Source organism: Podarcis melisellensis (genome assembly GCF_964234715.1).
Source record: "Podarcis melisellensis genome assembly, chromosome: 1".
Classification (NCBI taxonomy): domain Eukaryota; kingdom Metazoa; phylum Chordata; class Lepidosauria; order Squamata; family Lacertidae; genus Podarcis; species Podarcis melisellensis.
In genome coordinates, this window is record NC_138528.1 from 5,814,477 (window position 1) to 5,836,713 (window position 22,237).

Here is a 22,237-nt window from a genome sequence, read left to right on the forward strand (position 1 = left end):
CCATAAATAAGCAGCAGAATGGTTGAAACACATGGGGCAGGGGAGGAACAGAGTTATATTTACAAGGGAAAAAGGGCCCAGGGCCAGCTGGGAGAACCCAGCAGCTACAAGCCCAGCGTTGAGCAGCTTAACTCCTTTGCAACTAATAAAGTGCCTTCTTTCACAGGACCTCCTTCCACACGTATTGTTTCAGAAACAGGAGAGACTCGCAGGGCAGTGTCCCACGTTGAGCATCCTTTGAGGCAAAGACAAGTGAGCCCTGCACCCCCCCCCCCCGGTTTCCCTCCGGTCTCTCGTAGCTGGACAAAACCTCACCGGGAGCCTGCGATGATGGAGCAGGCTGGATTACATTGCTGCTGTTCTTCTGCACTAAGTCTTCGCGGGCTGGGAAATCCCGCCCGACGGGTTTAAAACTGAAAACACTGAACCGGTGGGATCTTTGGTTTATTAACAGAAATGCGCAGAACCCCACCTCCCGCAGGTACGTCTGCCGCGCAAAGTTCCCCACGCCACCAACTTACAGTCTAGGCCAAAGTGGGAGCAGAGAAACAGAGCAGAAACACATCACAGGATCGAAACAGCCAAGTGCCAAATATTCAGCACCAGCGGCTGGAACCCTCTCCTGAAGACTGCGTAAAAGTGCAGAAATGCCCACCAGCCCAGGCCCGTTATCTCTCAGGAGGAAGCCTTTTGCCTGGCACAATTTTGGTCTCGGCATGTGTCCACAGAAGAGGATGCCTGCAGGACTGCACTGAATCATGGCAGGAAAGCATCCTTGGGCTCACACTGCTGGGAGTGGCATGGGCAGGGAGGCTGCCTGCCTGCCTGCCTGGCACCTCTCCCCCAAGGTGCACACTTGGCACATTAGGCTGCAGTGGGGTTGCAAGAGAGCAAGGGCAGCAACAGAAACCCACAGCCAACTTCTCTATTGTTCTGTAACGCATTGGGGGCTGCTACATCGTGCCACTGGATGCTGGACTTCAGTGTTCTCTATCTGTGGTGGAACTCCGGCCCAAATTTCCTTGGGGGCGTGGGGGCACGTGTCCCCTCCCCACCTGCCCTGCCTGACTTGCACCTTTTGCTCACTCATTCCTTGCCGAGTCTTGGCCTCCATGCACACAGGGCCTACGCTGTCTCTTATACACGGAGAGATGGATTTGCATGCTCAGAATCTCCACCCACCAAGTGCCTCAACCAGGAATGGTTTTCTCTAGGGGGCTGAACAAGGAAAGGGTGCATTGCCAAAAGCCTAATTCGTCCCCCCCCCCAATTGCCAAAAGCCTGCCTGGTCAGAAGCCAGGCTGAGGTCCGAGGGGCACCGTGCTACATCCAACCAGAAGCTGAACTGGATGCAAGAACCAGGAGGATTTCATGGGGTTTTTGACCAAGGAGGGGAAAAAAAAACCCACATGGAACGTGGACCAAACGTCAAAACAAAAGTGCGGCTCCTTTGCACACAAAGAGGATTTGTGACGAGACAAACCTTATTGTAGCAGTAGAACTGCTCTGTATTGGCAAGTTATTACAGTCCAGGCTTTCTTTGGTGTCGGGCAGCCAGAGCAAGAAGCCAGGGAACTCTTGAGCGACTCAGCATAAAAAACGTTCTGCAACTGGATCCATAAGAGCGTGCGCGCGCACACGCACACTCACACAAAGGCGGCATGACCTAACATCTATTTTCTCCCCTTAAAAAATAAATAACCTATTGATATTGAAGAAACATGATGGTTTTCTGTATTAAAATTATGGCAACGGAGATCAGAGACCACACAGAAATGCAGCAATCAGCACATCTTGCCAGAAGGCTCTACAAATGTGCATTTTGTGCTGCAAATTTTCTCCCTGTGCACACTTTTAGAATAAACACACACAAACAAACATAACCCAAGAACCCTGCTGGGAACTAATCACAGGGGATGTGGTGGCCTCATGCACTGGAAGAACTGCCACGATAGTCTTCTCTTTCAGTCTTCATGCTTCAAGATGATTTGCCAGGCCACATAAACCCAGATCCTTGTTTTTGTTTTTTGTTTAAGGGACTAAACTAAAAAAGAAACTGAAGTTAACAGACAGGATCCTCCTCCTTTCAACCTCAGCGGAACACGTGGGACTCGGAAGAGGCACAGAGTTCCGTTTTCAGGTGTCCAAAATGCGTGTCGAGAGAAAAGGAGATGCAAGGTGACTGCCGCGCAGTCAAGCTTGGGCAAACTGAAAGCATCTTCCGGAGGGGAGAGCGTGTTACGTAATCAGAAGTCTGACCCTTGATGTTCCAGGCACTACTTAGCAGAATTGGGAAGGTTTACTACAGTGATGGTGGGCGGGATGTGGGACAGGAACTCCCCCCCCCGCCCCACAGAGGTCCGAGTGTCACCCTAGCGATGTCCAGTGTACGCTTTGAACCAGGAGGTAACGGAGGCCGCGGCCGAGGAGATCATGCCTCCGGCGCTGCTGCTGGCGATGGGCTCCCGCGAGGCCAGCGTGCTCTGGCTCTGAAGCATCTCCACCGTCTGCGAGGGGATGTCGCAGAACCGGGGGCTGGGCAGGTTCTCCCAGTCCGTCCCCAGGTCCGTCTCTTCGTCGCTGACACGTTCGTCGCCGCTCTCGTCCGTTTCGCCGGCGCCGCTGGGGTCCACGAACTCCATCGAGTCCTCCAGGTCGGCACTGATCTCGAACGGCCCGGACCTGCGGTAGGAAAAGCTGACTCGGCTTACGGGAAAAATGACTCGCAAATCCGGACCGGCAAGAGGAACGAAGAAACCTTTTGCAGGAGAATGACAGAGCTTTGCTACACTTAAAAACCCTCCAGAAAAACAAGGTCTAAACCGGGCACCCCCACCCAAACTCAGCCCTCCAATGGGACTACAATTCCCATCATCCCTGACCACTGGTCCTGTTAGCTAGGAATGATGGGAGTTGTAGTCCCAAAACAAATGGAGGGCTGATAATAATGCTGTAAGCTGTGGTGTAGGGACAGGAATCTAGGTTCTTATAGTATTTTGGAAGGTCTCCAGTGAAATTTAAAGAACAAAAGTAAGGAAAAGGGTGTCCACTGAGGCCAGAATGGCTCGCCAACCCTCTTACGCTCTGATGGGAGCTGAAGGGAAACCAAAGGAACTAAGCTTGCTGGGAAAAGGCCCTAACCCCTCTCCACCATGGTGAACCACAGAGACTCTCTCCCATATTAAGGATACATTGCAGTCTGGCCAAAGGACCCAAGGGGGCTGGTGGGGAAGCAGGGCTGTAGAGAAGGCCTGGCCTGCGAAGAGCCCCAGGGTGAGAGATATAGACTTGGATGGCTACATTCAGCCCCAGGCCTGAAATTCGTCTCCCCTTCAGGTAGAAGGTCCGGGTCAGCTTGTGGATGCCGATTTTCCTTCAAGCCACAGAGGGGTGCTGCCAGCCAGAGCTGATTCTCCTAGGCTATGTGGGCCGCTGCTCCAATTCAGTATAAAGCAGTTTTAGTTGCTGAATTTGGCTCTCTGTTTGGTTGTCATGGTCCCATTTCATAGCTCAGGGAAAGCTGAATTAGGAAAGGAGGCCCTGAGGGAGCAGAGGGAGGGGGGACTCCCTTAAAAAGGGAGCAGGCTGTTGTGTGTCACAAGCCTGCGTACTGTATTTTTCGCCCTATAGGACACACTTTTTCCCCTCCTATGGGGCGAATGCAGGCTTTCGCTGAAGCCTGGAGAGTGAGAGGCGTCGGTGCGCACCCCTCTCGCTCTCCAGGCTTCAGGAAGCTATCTGCAAGCCTTGCAAGCCCGGCACCCCGCTATTCCCCGACCTGATCTGGAGGCTGGCGGGGGGGAGAAGCAAGCTTGCAAGAAGCAAGTTTGCTCCCCCCCCCCGCCAGCCCCACAAGCTATTCCCCGACCTGATCTGGAGGCTGGCAAGCCGCTGCCCCACGGAGGCTAGAGAGGCTGCCCCTGAAGGCAGAAGAGGGAGACGGAGCGCTCCGTCTCCCTCTTCTAGCTTGGGGATGGCTGTGCAAACCTGGGGGGGGGGGGAAATAAATTTTTCTTCCCTTGATTTCCCTCCCAAAAAAACCTAGGTGCGTCCTATGGGCCGGTGTGTCCTATAGGGCGAAAAATATGGTACTTCCTGCTCACAGGAAGTTTCCGTTTTGTATATAGCTTTCATTTTCTGTCTGTTGCCTCGATACGAAGGCAGGCAGTCATGTTTCGCCTTTGTTCTGACCAACGTTGAATAAAGCTGTAAAATATGCTCTCCTGGGTGGATCTTCCGTTGTGGAAACTTTGCGAAAAGGGCATGCACGAGACCTGGAATGTGTCTGAGGCTTGTGTCGCTTATTGACTGATACTGTTTCCACGGGAGACCGGGAGACGACATGGAGGCATGATGGCCTTTGTCTCCCTGGCAGTATCCCAACAGTATCCTGGTGGCACAGGGATGGGGAAGGCTGTGCCAGGCTTAGAAGTGGCACAGAAAGAGGACAAGGAGAGAGAGGTGGTGATGGCAAGGCGCAAAAGAGGCCGGAAGCTGCCTCTTACCTTCCCAAATGTTCTGTCTCGGGGCTGACCAGGTACATCAGGTTCCTGAGTGTATGCAGAGGATGCAAGAGGTCTAAGTTTACGTGCTGGAAGAGGAAGAAAGCAGAACATCCATCAGGCAAAATGTGCTGAGACGAGGAAGGGAAAGTGTGAAGCCACCCGAGAGGTTAAAAAAGAAAAAGGAAAACTGCATTCACTGTACCTGAGAAAAGCAAAGGTAAAGGATATTGGCGTTCAGCTTTTTCACTGCCCACGTGAACTTCCTCCTGCTGAGGTTTTCCCCGCAGAACTCACTGCAAGACACATTAAAAACACATGCACAAACTGAAGAGAGAGCTCTCAAGGAAAGGAAATGCCCCGTCTTCTGCACAGCTAGCAAATCAACCAAATCTTGGCACAACGATGGCTTTTATTTGGCCAGCTGGCAGGAAAGGCGAAAGTGTGCATCTTCGATTTCTGGTAGGAGGCAAAACTAACTGTTCGGGCACTTCTTCCATGCAGAAATAATAATAATAATAATAATAATAATAATAATAATAATAATAATAATAATAATGATTTATTATTTATACCCCGCCTACCTGGCTGGGTTTCTCCAGCCTCTCTGGGAGGCTTCCAACAGAAAATTAAAATACAGTGGTCTGTTAAACATTAAAAGCTTCCCTAAACAGGGCTGCCTTCTGATGTCTTCTAAAAGTCTGGTAGTTGTTCTTATCTTTGCCATCTAGTGAGAGGGCGTTCCACAGGGCGGGTGCCACCACCGAGAAGGCCCTCTGCCTGGTTCCCTGTAACTTGGCTTCTCGCAGGGAGGGACCGCCAGAACAACTACCAGACTTTTAGAAGACATCTGAAGGCAGCCCTGTTTAGGGAAGCTTTTAATGTTTGATGTATTACAGTATTTTAATATTTTTTTGGAAGCCGCCTAGAGTGGCTGGGGAAGCCCAGCCAGATGGGTGGGGTATAAATAATAAATTATTATTATTAGGTACAGCGAGTCCAGCTGTTCAGCTGCATCTGCTGCATTCCATCTACCCTGCGGAAAAGGGGGTCTTTCCAAAACGATGCACGCAGAAGAAAATCCCAGAGTGTAAACTGGGGTTCATGCACTTATAGACCTGGTGCTCAAAACACACGATGCTCCCCTCGCGCCGCCCGCAGGGTTATTCCAAGACAACTTGCCTGTTGTACAGCTTCTTGGGAAGGTTAACGTCAAGTATATGCGACAAAATGTTGACAAGCTGAGTTGCATAGCACAGGGCAGCACTGATGGTGTAAGCAGGGTTGTTATGTTCCATGTCTGGAAGGGAAACAACAACAACGGGGCCCCCATCAGTAGGTTGTAAAAGCCCCCCCCCCCGGAGTATCAACTATATACGTCTCCCCAGGAAACAGCCCCATCAAGAAGGGAGCCTTAGAGCCCGGTGTAGCATAATAGTTAGGGTGCCGAACTAGGAGCTGGGAGATCAGGGTTCAAATCACTGCTTGGCCATGAAGCTCAATTTTGGGCTAATAACTGCCTCTTAGCTCAGCCCATATCCAAGAATCTCCTGATGAGTCTGCTGATTCTCCAGAGAGAAAGAGGCGTGTTCTGCTCTCTACTTATTCTACTCCAGCACCAAGTCAGTCAGTGTGTCGGAGAGAGAGAGACTGAGTGTTACAGATTGTGTGTAGAGATAAGGTTGCTGCTAAGAGCAGCTGCAGACACTCAGTGTAGTGCAGCATTCATTTATGCTTAGACCTCGTTAAGCTCTATATATAGTTGTATAGTAGTTGTAGATAGAATAAAGAAGATATTCTACAGAGCTGCTCTCCGAGTCGTTTATATACTCTGCTGTACTCTGCTGTGTGACGACTGTCTTCTTGTTGGAGTGAATCCGATGCTCACAACTCTAAGCTGTGAGTCCACAGCACTTTGACCTGTTCCTGTCCAGAAGGTGGTCTCTGGAAGTGCTACCCAGCTCGCCTAGCTCAGTCAGGGCTGAAGTGCATGAGTCCAGTTAGTGGCACTGGCTCAAGGGCGATGCTGACACAAATCACTGCTTGGCCATGAAGCTCAATTTTGGGCCCATAACTGCCTCTCAGCTCAGCCTGCCTCGTAGGGTTGTTGTTGGGATTAGAGAGGAAGGAGAGAACCACGCAGGCTGCCTTGAGCTCCTTGGGAGAAAAGGGTAGGGTAGGAATGGAATAAACGAATACAGTGGTATCTTGGTTCTCAAATGCCTTGGAACCCAAACACTGTGTCAGGGGGCTGCCATCAAGGGAGGGGAGAGGGGTAGGAATGTACAGAGAGCCTCCCCGTTTGTTGAGCAGCTGCACCTCGTCAAGAGTCTGGTGAAGGCGGGCCCTCAGGAGAAACGGAGGAAGAAGGAAAGGGGTGTGTGAAAAGGCTCATCCAGCCTGAGATGAGCCACGCCCCCACTCCCAAGAGGTTTGAAATGCCTCTTCCGTCGCAGAGTTTTCGCCAGGGAAATAAACGTAAGGAAAAGAGGCAGAGAGGGGGTTTCCCCGGGCTTTTGTGCTGGAAGTCAATTGGGAAGAAACCACTTCTAGAATCTGCTAGTGATTGAAGCAGACATGGGCTATGAACTTCTGCACTGTACAGTTTGCACTCAATAAAACCTGTGAAAGACAGGTCGGATTCCTGGCTGTTATCCTCATGAGCAACCACACACATTCCTCACATCCAGAAGTAAGTGTTCTGGTTTGCGAACTTTTTTGGAAGCCGAATGCGCTCTGCTTTGAGTCCCACCCTTCCGTTTTGAGTGTTACACTGAGATCTGTTTGCTTTTGCTATTTATTTTGCATTTTTGTGGCTTTTTTGTTTTTGTGACTGTGTGGAACCCAATTCAGCTATTGATTGAGTGTGTGACTGCAGTAAATTGTTTATTGCTTTCATTTTATGGATCAATGGTCTCATCAGATAGTAAAATTCATGTTAAATTGCATTTTTAGGGGTTGTTTTTAAAAAGTCTGGAACGGATTAATCCATTTTGCATTACTTTCTATGGGAAAGCGTGTCTTGGTTTTGGAACGCTTTGGTTTAGGAACGGACTTCCCGAACGGATTAGGTTTGTATGGAGGGGTAGAGATGACAGGGAAGCACATAACCTGCACATAACTTCATCTCACTTGGTCCATGGCTGTGATGTGAACCCTGAATTCTGCCTAGCTCTATCTCAGGGTCCCTAGGACTTTTGCTTCCACACACCCACGGACAGGACACAAACAAAAATTAAAACCGTGTTGTGAAACGGTGTACAAATTATACAAGTTATTTATCTTCTCTTAACCCCGAGTCACAGATCTCAAACCCCAGTTGACATTTTTGCTGCAGTTCCGGCTTCTGAGAGTTCTGCAGGCGAAGGATTTGCCGGCACGTTGTCACAACCACGCTGCCGAGAAATTTGCTCTGCCTTTTTTTTCCAACCAGGAAAAAGGAAAGGAAGCCAAGATTCTTAGGGAGTTGAATTCTCTGCCTGTGCTCCACAGCTTTGTGTGGCTGCAGAATCGCACGCGATGGGGGAGCCCTGCTGATGCACTCCCAGGCTCCCCCAAATTCAGTCCAAGCTACGGGCTCTGCAATGATGTTAACCACATAATCTGAGTGAAGGTATGAGCAGAGGCTTACTCCCAGTGAGTTTAACTTTAGCCCAGCCAGAGGCTCTGTGGAAATTTTTTTACCTGGCCCTTGAGTGGTCTTCTTCTCTTCCACCCAGTTGTAGTAAGCAGAATAATCTCCGTTGTTGGGAAGGGTGATCCAAGGCCCCGCAATGCCTATGCTGGTGTCTCCGTTGTGGTCGTCACACACCCATCGCCCAGACAGGTAGGTGGTCCTCCTGGCTTCCGCCAGCTTGCTCACAGTGCTAGAAGTCATGGCGTTGTCGCTCTCGGACGACATGTCTGCGGGGTCCCTGGAATAAAGGCAAGAGGCTGAATGGCGGTCTCTAAGGAAGAATATAGGGACACGGGTGGCGTTGTGGGTTAAACCACAGAGCCTAGGGCTTGCCAATCAGAAGGTCGGTGGTTCGAATCCCCGTGACAGGGTGAGCTCCCGTTGCTCGGTCCCTGCTCCTGCCAACCTAGCAGTTCAAAAGCACGTCAAAGTGCAAGTAGATAAATAGTTACCACTCCAGCGGGAAGGTAAACGGCATTTCTGTGTGCTGCTCTGGTTCGCCAGAAGTGGCTTAGTCATGCTGGCCACATGACCTGGAAGCTGTACGCCAGCTCCCTCGGCCAATAAAGCGAGATGAGCGCCGCAAACCCAGAGTCGGCCACAACTGGACCTAATGGTCAGGGGTCCCTTTACCTTTTAAGGAAGGATATAGCCACCCCCACTAGCGGCTGCCACTGGTGTCCCCTCCGTGAACTGGGGCAAACTGTGCTCAAGGGCAGAAAGTACAGAAATAAATGAACTCCTTGGGACATCGTCCCAGGAGTCCAGCTTTTCCTCTAAAAAGCAGGAAAAGAAAACATTGTGGCTAAAATTAAGCACATTGCTTTCAGTGGAAGAAATAAATCCATGCTAACATCATCTCCCTTGGGCAGAAAGTGCTTAAAATTGAACATTTAAGGAATTAGCTTCTGTCAAAGAAAAGCTGAAAACAGGCGTAAGACAAACAGGTGTTGAGGCTGCAACCCCAAGCAAACTAATTATCCCCACCCAACCAGCCACCCTTTAAGAGCACGCAGGGTAAAACGGAGGAAAATTAAGAACCACGCATGTCCCCTTGAGCAGGATAAGCCTATATGGGATAGCTCAGTCGGCAGAGCATGGGACTCAAGCCCCGCTTTGAACAAACAGATTCCTGCACTGCAGGGAGTTAGACTAGAAAGCCCTTGCGGTCCTTTCCAACTCTACAATTCTTTATTATTATAATACAGCCGTAACTCAGAAGTCGAATGGAATCCATTCCGGCAGCCCATTTGACTTCCGAAACCAAGGCGCAGCTTCCATTTGGTTTATGACTGTGCAGGCGTGCCGGAAACAATAGCAGAAGCTGCACCGGACATTCAGCTTCCAAAAAGATGTTCGAAAACCGGAACACTCACTTCTGGTTTTTGATCGTTTGGGAGCCGGAACGTTCTGTTGGGACATTGCCTACGTGCTTCTGTGCAGCTTGGCAGAGTGAGCAATTAGTAAGTTGGCTGAAGGCCAGGGAGACTGAGCAGGGGGAGTTTCTACCTGGAGATATGGGAGCCTTGGATACAGCTCTGCTATTGGATGAGGTCGCCCATATAGGCAGAATGACCCATGACTTCTTTGTGTGTGTAGGAGAGTCTTGGAGTGAGTTGAAGTTTTGTTGAGAGAAAGAGAGAGAGTTAAGATGCATATCTGTAACTTATATATAGTAACTTGTGAGTCTGCTGTTGTACATAATAGATCTCTAAGAAACCAAGTTACTAGTAGGCAGCATTTTGTTCCTGATCACCCTGCCAGCTTGCAAACAAACGTTTCCAGAAAGTCTGCGTACACTCTGCAGTTTTCAACACATTCAACTCCCAAGGCGTTCGGGAGCCGGGGTACGACTGTAATAATATTATTGTCTGTATGCAGCCCATCTATCTGGGTTGCCCCAGTCAGAATTCTTTGATCCTAAGATAGAAATGTAGTAACAATTTAAAAATGAAGCTGTAACTCCCACTGCGGCTCAAAGGGACTTGCCTTCCAGTTGCCACCAGGTTTCCTGCCCACAGCTTTGCAGCTAGATGAGCATGGATATACCGTATTTTTCGCTCTATAGGACACACTTTTCCCCCTCCAAAAATTAAGGGGAAATGTGTGTGCGTCTTATGGAGCGAATGCAGGCTCCTTGGCTTCAGCGATAGCAATGTGAAGCCTCCGAAGCGCAGAGGGAGTGCTCCCTCCGTGCTCTGGAGGCTTCGCGTTGCTTTCGCTGAAGGGCTGAAGCCCCTCTCGCTCTCCAGGCTTCAGCGAAAGCAACGCGACGCTTCCGGAGTGCAGCGGGAATTTGCACTGCGCTTTGGAGGCTTTGCGTTGCTATCGCTGAAACCGGGAGAGCAAGTGAGGTCCCGCTGCACTCCAAAGGCTTCGGGTTCCTTTTGCTGAAGCCGGGAGAGCAAGACTCTCCCAGCTTCAGCAGAGAGGGAGAGCCGCGCAGCACCCCTTCAGCGAAGCAGGAGGAGAAATGGAAGGGGCTCCGTTTCTCCTGCCGCTTCGCTGAAGGGGCGCTGAGCAGAGGGGCTGAATTTTTTTCCCCTGTTCTCCCCCTCCTATTGTCAGGTGCATCCTATGGTCTGGTGCGTTCTATAGAGCGAAAAATAGGGTAAATAGCAAAATTATTATTACTACTAAACCCCACAAAAGACCACACGTATGCCTCTCGCCTGCTGCACCTTGCAGACCGAGGAAGAGAGCAGCGTCTCTCGAGCGGGCAGCTCACCGCACTGGCACAGCAGCTGCCCCTTCCTTCCCTACCTCATGCCAATCTTCACCTCCTCGATAGGGAAGATGACGGAGGTCAGTTCCAGGACATGCGAGCGCCGGAGGCCTGCAAGGTGCTCGTGCTGGCTTCTCAGGTCATAGTTCCTTTTCTCCACCAGCTCTCCCAGCTTGCGGTTGTGCCTCTGGATCTTCTCCTTCTTCTCCTGATGCCGCTGGGCCCTGCGGTACAGCTTCTGGTTCTCGTCCTTAATTCGGAGAAGCCACTCGGAGTCTGGGGCAGAGCAAAGGCAACGGTTAGTTTTCGGGGTGGAACCGTCGTTTCCTCAAACTGGTGCTGCAACCGGCTCATTCTTTCGATCAGAGATGGCCAGTCCTTTGATTTTTAGCTTCAGTTTGATTTTTTCCCAGCTGTTAACTTGTGATCAATAAAAAAGGGTTAGTTACATTGCTCTAGCAGGATGGGTGCGGGTGGCGCCGTGGGTTAAACCACAGAGCCTAGGACTTGCCGATCAGAAGGTTGGCAGTTTGAATCCCCGCGATGTGGTGAGCTCCTGTTGCTTGGTTCCTGCTCCTGCCAACCTAGCAGTTCGAAAGCACGTCAAAGTGCAAATAGATAAATAGGTACCGCTCCGGCGGGAAGCTAAACGGCATTTCCATGTGCTGCTCTGGTTCGCCAGAAGCGGCTTAATCATGCTGGCCACATGACCCGGAAGCTGTACGCCGGCTCCCTCGGCCAATAAAGCGAGATGAGCGCCGCAACCCCAGAGTCGGTCACGACTGGACCTAATGTCCGGGGTCCCTTTACCTTTACATTGCTCTAGCAGTTGTTTCCCCAACTTGCTTCCCCAGCTGTTGTTGGACTACAACTCCCATCATCCCTGACCACTGGTCCTGCTAGCTAGGGATGATGGGAGTTGCAGTCCAACAACAGCTGGGGACCCACTGCTCTGGGTTGCTTGAACCACTTTATGCACCCCCTCAAACATGCCCAATGCTATTCCGCTACTGAGGATTACAGTGGAAGACTGACAAACAAAGGCCAAACTTTCTTTTGGGGATGTTGCCTGCCGTTACTGATCTTATCATAGAAGAAGCCCAGATAAGCTTCTGGGGAATGTTAAGGTCACATAGCATGCTTTGCAAAACCGTTCAGCTATGGGAACAGGAGTGCTCCAGATGGAGTCTACCAACGCTTCTACTGAAGAAGAAGAAGAAGAGGAGGAGGAGGAGGAGAAGGAGAAGGAGGAGTTTGGACTTGATATCCCGCCTTTCACTCCCCTTAAAGAGTCTCAAAGCAGCTAACATTCTCCTTTCCCTTCCTCCCCCACAAAAAAACACTCTGTGAGGTGAGCGGGGCTGAGAGACTTCAAAGAAGTGTGACTGGCCCAAGATCACCCAACAGCTGCATGTGGAGGAGCAGGGAAGCGAACCCGGTTCACCAGATTACGAGTCCGCTGCTCCTAACAACTACACCACGCTGGCTCCCAGCACGAGCATCACTTACTTCGTGCCATTTCTTCGTTTTCCTTGCAGATCGTTTGCTTCAGCTGCTCAACCCTCATTTTGCAGGACATTATTTTCCACCTCTGAAAGAAACAGAGCAAGTAGAGGAGCTGCCCCAAAATCCACCCCCTCAACAGCCTTAATCAACCAATCAGTTTTGTCTCAGGGTTCAAAGAAGCAGCACCTATGATAGGGCTATTTATTATCCCCTGAACTGCACACTGCAATGTTTTCAATCAAGAGGCTTCTTGAGCCCCTCACTAGGTATAAACATTAAATTACTGTGACCCAGAGTAATCCTGGGGCTGGCGGAGTTGTGGTAATTCAGTGCGAGAACAGCACTTTTTGCTTTCCCCAAAGGCGTTATTATTTTAGGGGCAAGTGAGACAACAGATACATCTATTCTCTCAACCAAATTCGCCTTCAGCAAAAAAGTTATATGTCTTGCTTATTTGCCAGCTATTTTGGCACTGCCTTAGAAACAGAAAGACTGGATGGAGGCTAGAACAGACAGATACTTTTACACCTTCAGAATAAAAAAAGAAATTCCAGCCAAAGTAGCTATAATTAAGTTCTGTCTTTCTTCCAATGAACTCAAACCATTGCACATAGTCCTCCTTCCAGTTCCTGCTTTCTCCTTGAATCAGCCCTGAGAGGTAGGTTAAGCTGGGAACGAGTTTGACTGGCCCAAGGTCATCCAATTGGCTGAGTCAGGATTTGAACTCAGGTCTCTCGGGTCCTAGACCTACACTCTAAACGCTACATTGCACTGGTGGAAGCATAGGATAAAAGCAACTCTCCTTTGCTAAACTCAACAGGTACAAGACATCCAACGAATTTAAGGGTATCCGATCTCCCCTTTTAAAATGTAGGTTTACTTTGGCATAAGCCTCTTAATCTTAGGGCCACGGGTTCAAGCCCCAAGTTGGGCAGAAAGATTCCTGCACTGCAGGGGGTTGGACTAAATGACCCTCGTGGTCCCTTTCAACTCTACAATTCTATGATTACAGGACACTGTGCTCTGTAACAGGCTATCCTTCTCTGAAATCATCTTTAAATGCCCAAAAGGGACCTGAGGTTTAGGGATCAATCTTACATGGTTGTTGCATGGCTTACCAAGATAATGTGGATGTTGTGCTTCGAACACTTGGGGGGGGGGATGTTATATAAATGCAAAATATTACTACTGGACTGAAGCTGGTGCCCCACGGTACAACCCCACACTCCCCTGGGTATGCATGCACAAGAGACCCGCTGATATGCGGTTCCTTCTCATGTGAAGAAAACAGCGTGGGTCTACACTGAAAAGTGGGAGCAGTACTTCAATGTGAACTGGAAGACTTCCACAGGACTCACCAGCTGGTCAGTTATCCATTTCCCCTCCATAGCTTTTAACAACCTACAAGAAGGGGAGGGGAAGGAGCAGAAGATTAGCTGGCAGCCAGAACCACGCTTTCAGCAAACATCAGAGGATCGAAAGACGATCTGCCTGTGCTTTAAGCCAACCAAAGCAGCTAAAAGAAACTGAACTGGGACTTACTGGGACTGGAATTCGTGCTGCTTGTTTCTAAGGTGCTTCAATCTCTCCTTCTTTTCAGAAAACCTGGAAAAGAAAGAGGTTCAAAGTTGTGGAAGGTGAAGGAGGTCTGCTGTTTGATGGCCCAGCCTATGTGTTTGTTTTTAAAATCTCCATATACTTTGAGATTTAGGTGCTTTATATACCTTAGCTTTATATACCTAAGGGACGCGTGTGGCGCTGTGGGTTAAACCACAGAGCCTAGGGCTTGCCGATCAGAAGGTCGGTGGTTCGAATCCCCGCAACGGGTTGAGCTCCTGTTGTTCGGTCCCTGCTCCTGCCAACCTAGCAGTTCAAAAGCACCTCAAAGTGCAAGTAGATAAATAGGTAGCACTCCGGCGGGAAGGTAAATGGCGTTTCCATGCACTGCTCTGGTTCGCCAGAAGCGGCTTAGTCATGCTGGCCACATAACCCGGAAGCTGTACGCCGGCTCCCTCGGCCAATAAAGCAAGATGAGCGCCGCAACCCCAGAGTCGGCCACGACTGGACCTAATGGTCAGGGGTCCCTTTACCTTTACCATATACCTTAGCAACAGCAGAGCACCAACCTCATCAACTGAAGGAGTAAAAAGATAGATGCAACAATCTCAGACATTTTAATCAGTGTTAGGAAACCCCCAGGTGCCAGGCACATTTTGCGACTGGCACGGGTCTACTTGCAACCACATGGAGATCTCTGGACAGAACGTTCTGCGACTGACATCTCCATCTGGCTGAACACTCCAGCTTTCTTAAGCAAGTAAGCAAAAGAGCTTATTTGTTGTGCTGGTCTTCCACCTTTTTCTCCAAGGAGTACATGGTTCACCCTCTTCCTCAGTTAACCCCAACAACGACCCTGCGAGGTAGGTCAGGAGGTTGCGACTGGCTCCAAGGTTACCCAGTGAGCTTCATGGCCGAGTGGGGATTTGAACCCTGACCTCCGAGGTCCTAGTCCAACCACTATACCACCCTGGTTTCCTACAGTACTTCCACTATGCAACAGCTATATATATTAAGTAGGTAAATAAATATGAGGAAAGCAAAATGTCACTTAGAGAAGGATCTGAAATATTTTCCTTGATGCTTGAATTTGTTTTATTCTGAATTGTTTTATTAGATGTTTTAATGTGCTGTAAAGCGGTATAGAAATGAAAAGAAGAATGCTGTTGTTGTTGTTTAGTCATTTAGTTGTGTCCGACTCTTCATGACCCCTTGGACCAGAGGACGCCAGGCACTCCTGTCTTCCACTGTCTCCCGCAGTTTGGTCAAACTCATGCTGGTAGCTTCGAGAACACTGTCCCACCATCTCATCCTCTGTCGTCCCCTTCTCCTTGTGCCCTCCATCTTTCCCAACATCAGGGTCTTTCCCAGAGAAGAATAGTAGTAGTAATAATAGTAATAATAGAAAAGGCACCTAGATATTCTGTTGTGGCGACCATAGCCATGGTTTAAGGTTCCATTTGGTGATTAGCTTATATATCCGAGTTTCTAACACTGTTTAGAGTGTTTTGGGCACAGCTGTTTGGCTTAACTTAGACCAGGAGTTTGATGAGGGGTGGCTTATGTTTCACTGGAAGACTGCCAGCCAACTTCTGACAGGTCGCCTCAAGGCTGACCAAGGCCTGAAGCTGCCAGATAGTCCTCATGTTCTTGAGAAGGACCAGGATAAGATATGTGCTATATCATTCAATGCACCACCCATGGGATTCTGGCAAAAATAGTAACACCACAAGACTGCGGTCAGGCCACAAGTGACCTAAAGAAGTGATGAGCTGTTAAGAGCCAGCCACATATAATATAATCATTTGGAAAGAGATGTGCACTCAAAAGTATACTAATGGCAACTATTGGTTAAATGATTTTGAACCCTTCTACCCTTCTGTTTTTTTATAACACTAGTATACTGTATTTAAATTTATTGAGTGGTACTGTGTTTTCATCAACAGTAATTTCGGCTCATTCTTGGGAAGGAGGTCCCAAATTCCTACAATTTCCCTATCCTACCGCACCGCCTCAGGTCTCCCCAGTCCACAGGAACAGAAGGAGGGCACAGAGGGGGAAAGGAGAGAGGCAGGGTAGCCTGAGAATTGAGCCGCACACCTTGACAAAAGCATAAAAACAAACATAGCCAAAGAAATAAAATACAAAAAGCAGTAACCAATCTAAAATGGAAAACTGACAGAACTAAAGGAACCAGGTATAAATTAGAGGAAAAGCAGTGCAAATAAATCAAAGACTTGATGGAAAACATATTCAAATTATGACAGGATACTAGAAGAGCAGAAGGAAATCAGTGCTTGGACAGGGAGCTCCACTTGGTAGCTTAATGTTTTGAAAAAAGAACAGTGGCAGAACTCAAAGGGGACGATGTGCCATTTGGGACCCTCTTGTCCTCTGTATCTCTGTTGTCCTCTGGGTATGTGCATTTGCTGTGAACTGCCTTCCTCTTTGTCTTCTTCTTCGGCGATCACTCATAGCCAAGTAAGCTTGTCTTCCATGAACACTGTCTTAACACTGAGTCCATAAGTGACTGTGGAGGCCAAATTAACCATACTGGTATTCATATGCATCCAAATGTTGAAATAATCTCCCCAGCAAACTGATTTTTTCTTTTTTTATGACCCATGCCTGATTCCTCAGAGACTGCCCAGGTTCTCCTCAAGAGCACAACACACAGCACAATCTGACAGAACGGATTGCAAAAATGTGGCGTCACACATGTTCTCCCAGGACTTTCATACAAATGCCCAATACAACCATCATAGAAACTGTACCAAAATATAATAATAGTGCAGTGTTTACGTTGCCGTTAGGTTATACTACCTGACATACCACAATGCAGAGTCACTTATATCAGCTGAAAATTAACTGGTTGGACATTTTTAACTGGCACACATCACAAACTTTGTGAAAAATATTTATTTGCCTGACTGCTCAAGTAGTAATCTTCTATGACGTTTTGTGTGGTCGAAGCCTATGCAAGTTTACACAGAAACAAGCGCCACTATGTTCAGTAGGATTTGCTCCAATAATTGTCCACAAGATTGCACAATCCTATACCCAGTGTAGCAATGCCCAATGAACCTACCAGGGCTTACTTTGGAGTAAACTTGCATAGGAGCACATTTAAACATTTTTCCATTTTCCAAAAGATGCTGAACATTTTCCAGTACAGTGGTACCTCAGGTTAAGAACTTAATTCGTTCTGGAGGCCCGTTCTTAACCTGAAACTGTTCTTAACCTGAGGTACCACTTTAGCTACTGGGGCCTCCTGCCGCCAGAGCACGATTTCTGTTCTCATCCTGAAGCAAAGTTCTTAACCCGAGGTACTATTTCTGGGTTAGCAGAGTCTGTAACCTGAAGCGTCTGTAACCTGAAGTGTCTGTAACCCGAGGTACCACTGTAAATGCAAAGTAAGACACACAAAACACTTATTGAAATTCATTTCCTATTTTTAAAAAAGAAATCTTCCACTACTAACAGCCCATTCTGCTGCTTCTCATGCCAGGCAGAAACAAGTCACAATCCCTGGCTTACTGTATTTTTCTTCCCATAGGACGCACCTAGTTTTTTGGGGGGGAAATAAAGGAAAAATCTTTCTTCCTTTATTTCCCCCCCCCCCAAACCAGGTCGGGGAAACCGAACCAGGTCGAGGAACAGCGGGATGGTGGCGCTGCGCCTCCTTGCTGTCCCCCGAGCTTGTGGGGCTGGCCAATGTCTGTCCGGCACGCGGGGCGCTCTGCTTCAGGGTGCCCCTCGCGCCAGCTGCTATCCGCAGCATAGGGTGCCCTGTGGGAACTCCCGCAGGGCTCCCCACGCTGCGGATGTCTGTCCGGCGTGCGGGGCGCTCTGCTACAGGGCGCCCTTCGTGCCAGGCGGAAGGCTGCTATCCGCAGCGTAGGGAGCCCTGTGGGACCTCCCGCAGGGCTGCCTAGGCTGCGGATGTGTTCCCGAAGCGCCGGGCACTCTGCTTTCAGGGCGCCGGGCGCTCCGGGAAGCAGGCTGCTATCCGCAGCCTAGGGAGCCCTGCGGGAACTCCCGCAGGGCTGCTTAGGCTGCAGATGTGTTCCTGAAGCCTGGAGAGCGAGAGGGGTCGATGCGCACCGACCCCTCTCACTTTCCAAGCTTCAGCAGAAGCCTGCATTCGCCCCATAGGACGCACCCAGATGTCCCCTTAATTTTTGGAGGGGAAAAAGTGCGTCTTATAGGCCGCAAAATATGGTAATTTTAAATCTGAAATTGAAACAGGAAATGTGATTTTTTTCATCCTCCAGAAAACAACAATCTGTAACCAAAATCTGCTCTGAAGGGCACCAGATTGGCAAAGACTGCTTTAGCAATTATGTTACGCTATTTTTGCTAGCTCCTGGAAATAAGTATTTCCACCCCCCACGATGTACAGTGGTGCCTCGGGTTACAAACGCTTCAGGTTACAGACTCTGCTAACCCTGAAATAGTACCTTGGGTTAAGAACTTTGCTTCAGGATGAGAACAGAAATTGTGCTGCAGTGGCAGCAGGAGGCCCCATTAGCTAAAGTGGTACCTCAGGTTAAGAACAGTTTCAGGTTAAGAACGGACCTCCGGAACGACATTAAGTTCTTAACCCGAGGTACCACTGTACTTCTCAAAACTATGACACAATACTCAAAACACCCTGCACAAAACAAGGGGAGCAGGTTGCCTTTGTTTTTACTAACGGCAGGACTTCCTGCCAAACTGTGACTCATCATCGACAATTAAATGTTAACCAAGGTCGAACGTCTTAACAAACAAAGTGTTGGAAGAACGTTTCCTGAAACAAACACTGCATTTCAGCATGAAGTATAATTCAGGAGCAGACTAACAATGAGGAAATATAAATCCTATTGAGATCCAAGTGACTCAAACTTCTGTGAAGTTAAGAGTTGAGAAGCGGGAGTTACGACAGCTAGGCTATGTAATATTTCGCTCTTGTGACTTCTTCCTGTTTACAAAAACTGTAATTCACCCAAGACATATGTGAAATCATAAATATGATTTATTTTAATCATAAACACACTTTCTCTCTAAAGGAACAGGTACGTAACTTGGGGTGCTCCTGGATCCACCGCTGTCGCTTGAAACCCAGGTGGTCTCGGTGGCAGAGAGTGCTTTCTGTCACCCTTGGCTGGTGGCCCAGCTGGACCCCTATCGGGACACAGATAGCCCAACTTCTGTGGCCTATGCTCTGGTAACCTCTAGGTTAGATTACTGCAACGTGTTAAATGTGGGGCTGCCTCTGAAGACGGCTCAGAAACTTCAGCTGGTGCAAAATTCACCGGCCAGGTTGCTCACCAAGAGGAGCTGAGCATATAACACCGATCCTGGCTTGACTGCCCTGGCTGCCAATTAGTTTCTGAGCCCTAATCAAAGTGCTGGTGCTGACCTATAAAGCCTTAAATGGCTCAGGACCTCATCCAGGGCCCTTCTCTATGTCCCCCGCCCCCTTCTCAAGAGGTTCAGAGGGCAACAACATGAGAACAGGTATTTTCTGTGGTGTCCCCAGAGAAGCTCACCTGGTGCCATCATTACATGTCTTTAGGCGAGAGTCTTTCCCAGCCCTACCTGAAAATGCCAAGGATTTTATCCTGGGACCTTCTGCATACAAAGCAGATGCTCTTCCACTGATCTACTATGGCCTATCAATGAGGGGCTACAAAGCTTACAAAAACCCCTCGAATTCTACAATACATCTGCTCTTGCGTCTTGCTTAAGATGCAAGACAGAAAGTCAGCTACCATTGCTACCATTTAGAACAGAAAGGTTTGATACTCAACCTAACAGCTTGCTTAAATTAACAAATGTGTACGGTCACCCAGGGTCATGTAAAGAGCCGTTTGTCCCTGTTACAGCACTGGAGGAATCCAACACCTGGGCAAGTACAGTCAGAAGAATCAATACCACCAGCCCAAAGATGACTTTATGTTGCCAGACCAGGCTGGTTTTCCTTCAGTACTAGAACGTAAGAACAGTACCGCTGGATCTGACTGAGTGCATCCTGTTTCACACCGGGGCAAGCCAGATCCCTTTCAGAAGCCCCTAAGCTGGCCATGAAGACCATGGACCACCCCCCCAGTGTTTGCCCCCGCTTACACCAACAGATGCCCACAGGTACACTGACCCACCACAGGTAAGCTGTAAGTTGCCCTGGGCACAATAAAGCAACCAACAAAATTTAATACACAATGACAAGTTTACAGACAAGAGTCTTGGACTCATCAATCATGGAGCTGAAAGGGACACAAGTCCAACCAACTGCAATGTCAGTATCCTGCCGACCAGTATCCCTGGGGGGGCTGGAACCACCAGCCTCCTCTTTACCACGCCAACCCTTTGCACCCTGAGTGGCCGGCGAGGTCTACTGCCGGGTCTCAGGCCTCGACCTCGGGGGAGCAGCGTCCACCTGTTGGCACTGAGCCGCGGGAGTGCCTTTGAGCATGTGCAGAGAGCCGGAGCCACTTATATACAGCAGTACCTCGGGTTAAGTACTTAATTCGTTCCAGAAGTCTGTTCGTAACCTGAAGCACTTTAGCTAATGGAGCCTCCCGCTGCCGCAGGAGCACAATTTCTGTTCTCATCCTGGAGCAAAGTTCTGAGGTACTATTTCTGGGTAGCTATTGTTTTCCCAGTTGTGATGTATGGAAGTGAGAGCTGGACCATAAAGAAGGCTGATCGCCGAAGAATGGATGCTTCTGAATTATGGTGTTGGAGGAGACTCTTGAGAGTCCCATGGACTGCAAGAAGAGCAAACCTCTCCATTCGGAAGGAAATCAGCCCTGAGTGCTCACTGGAAGGACAGATCCTGAAGCTGAGGCGCCAGTACTTTGGGCACCTCATGAGAAGAGAAGTCTCCCTGGAAAAGACCCTGATGTTGGGAAAGATGGAGGGCACAAGGAGAAGGGGACGACAGAGGACGAGGTGGTGGGACAGTGTTCTCGAAGCTACCAGCATGAGTTTGACCAAACTGCGGGAGGCAGCGGAAGACAGGAGTGCCTGGCGTGCTCTGGTCCATGGGTCACGAAGAGTCGGACACAACTAAACGACTAAACAACACTATTTCTGGGTTAGCGGAGTCTGTAACCTGAAGCGTCTGTAACCCGAGGTACCACTGTATACACTTTCTTTATCCTGGATAAAGCCTTAACCGCAGCTGGGCCCCCACCTGGGAGGCTGAGGTGAAAGGGGGGCTGCCGAATTTCCCGCTTGAGGAACCCCCTGAGGAAAAGCCCAACCAAGGGGCCCAGAGACCCCGGGGAAGGGAAGGGGAAGAGGAAGGGCCTGGCCGCCCTCCTCCTCCGAGGCACCCACCGCTCCGAGTCCCGGCCGTCGAAGAAGACGAAGTCCCCCCCGCGGACGCACTTGGCGCAGGTGAGGCGGCGCCGCGTGGTGTTGCAGAGGGGGCAGCGCTCCACCGCCACGTACAGGCCCTCGGCCCGGGACTCCGCCTCGGCCCCGGCCTCCGCTCCCTCGGCACTGGCGGCGGCGGGGGCCACAACCCCGGAGGGCGGCGGGGGCGGCGGGCGCTGCTGTTGCCACCGCGGGCGCTGCGCCGGGCCCGTCCAGCCGCCGCCCCTGGGAGACGCCATGTTTGCCGACGGGCTCGCGGCGCCCGGCGGTCACGTGGGACTTTGTTTTCAATCCGGGGCATGATGGGAAACAAAACAACCAGCGGAGGGAGGGAGGGAGGGGACACACGCGGGGGCGGGGCTTCAAGGGGAAAGGAGCGGCGGTGACGCATTACGCAGAGGCGGGGTGTCACGGGGGAAGCGACTCCCATTGGCTAATCCCAGACGGGCCGACGGGCGGAGTTTAAAGGGGAAGGAAAGGTGGCGACGCATTACGCAGAGGCGGGGTGTGATGGAGGAAACGGCTCTCCTATTGGCTAATCTTATTGGCGGAGTTTAAAGGGGAAGGAAAGGTGGTGACGCTCCAAGGGGAGGCGGGGGTTGATGCGGGGGAGCGGTTCCTATTGGCTGCCTCGCAGGCAGGTGTGGGAGCGCTACCATAAGAGGAAGGAATGGAGGTGACGTATTTTAAGGGGCGGGGATGAATGGGGGGCGGTGTTTGATGGGGAAGCGGTTCCTATTGGCTGCCTCCCTGCCCAATCCGAGGCCGACTCCGTTTCCGCTGGATTTCATTCTTGCCCTCCTATAATTTGGGAGCATTTTCACTTTTACTTATTAGGTTATTATTATTGCTACTACTATTATTATTTATTGTATTTTAGTGTTTTGTTGGAAGCCGCCCAGAGTG

General features: G+C 49.8%; 1 protein-coding gene across 1 annotated transcript; it reads right to left on the bottom strand.

The window, feature by feature from the left end:
- Nucleotides 1-1,711: 1,711 nt before the first annotated feature.
- On the bottom strand, nt 1,712-21,583 carry ATG14 (autophagy related 14). The gene is made up of 10 exons (XM_081912538.1): nt 21,293-21,583; nt 13,952-14,014; nt 13,768-13,810; nt 12,413-12,494; nt 10,942-11,179; nt 8,187-8,416; nt 5,685-5,802; nt 4,708-4,798; nt 4,506-4,591; nt 1,712-2,682 (listed from the first exon to the last, which is right to left on the bottom strand). The coding sequence occupies exons 1-10, from the start codon at nt 21,568-21,570 to the stop codon at nt 2,373-2,375; spliced, it is 1,539 nt and encodes a 512-aa protein (XP_081768664.1). The 5' UTR covers nt 21,571-21,583; the 3' UTR covers nt 1,712-2,372.
- Between the last annotated feature and the right edge of the window lie 654 nt (nt 21,584-22,237).

Coding starts and splice junctions, on each gene's coding strand:
- ATG14 (XM_081912538.1), bottom strand. CDS start 21,570: ATGGCGTCTCCCAGGGGCGGCGGCTGGACGGGCCCGGCGCAGCGCCCG. Junction 12,495..13,767: donor AATGGATAACTGACCAGCTG/GTGAGTCCTGTG, acceptor TGTTTCTTTCAG/AGGTGGAAAATAATGTCCTG. Junction 4,799..5,684: donor CCCAAGAAGCTGTACAACAG/GCAAGTTGTCTT, acceptor TGTGTCTTGCAG/TGAGTTCTGCGGGGAAAACC.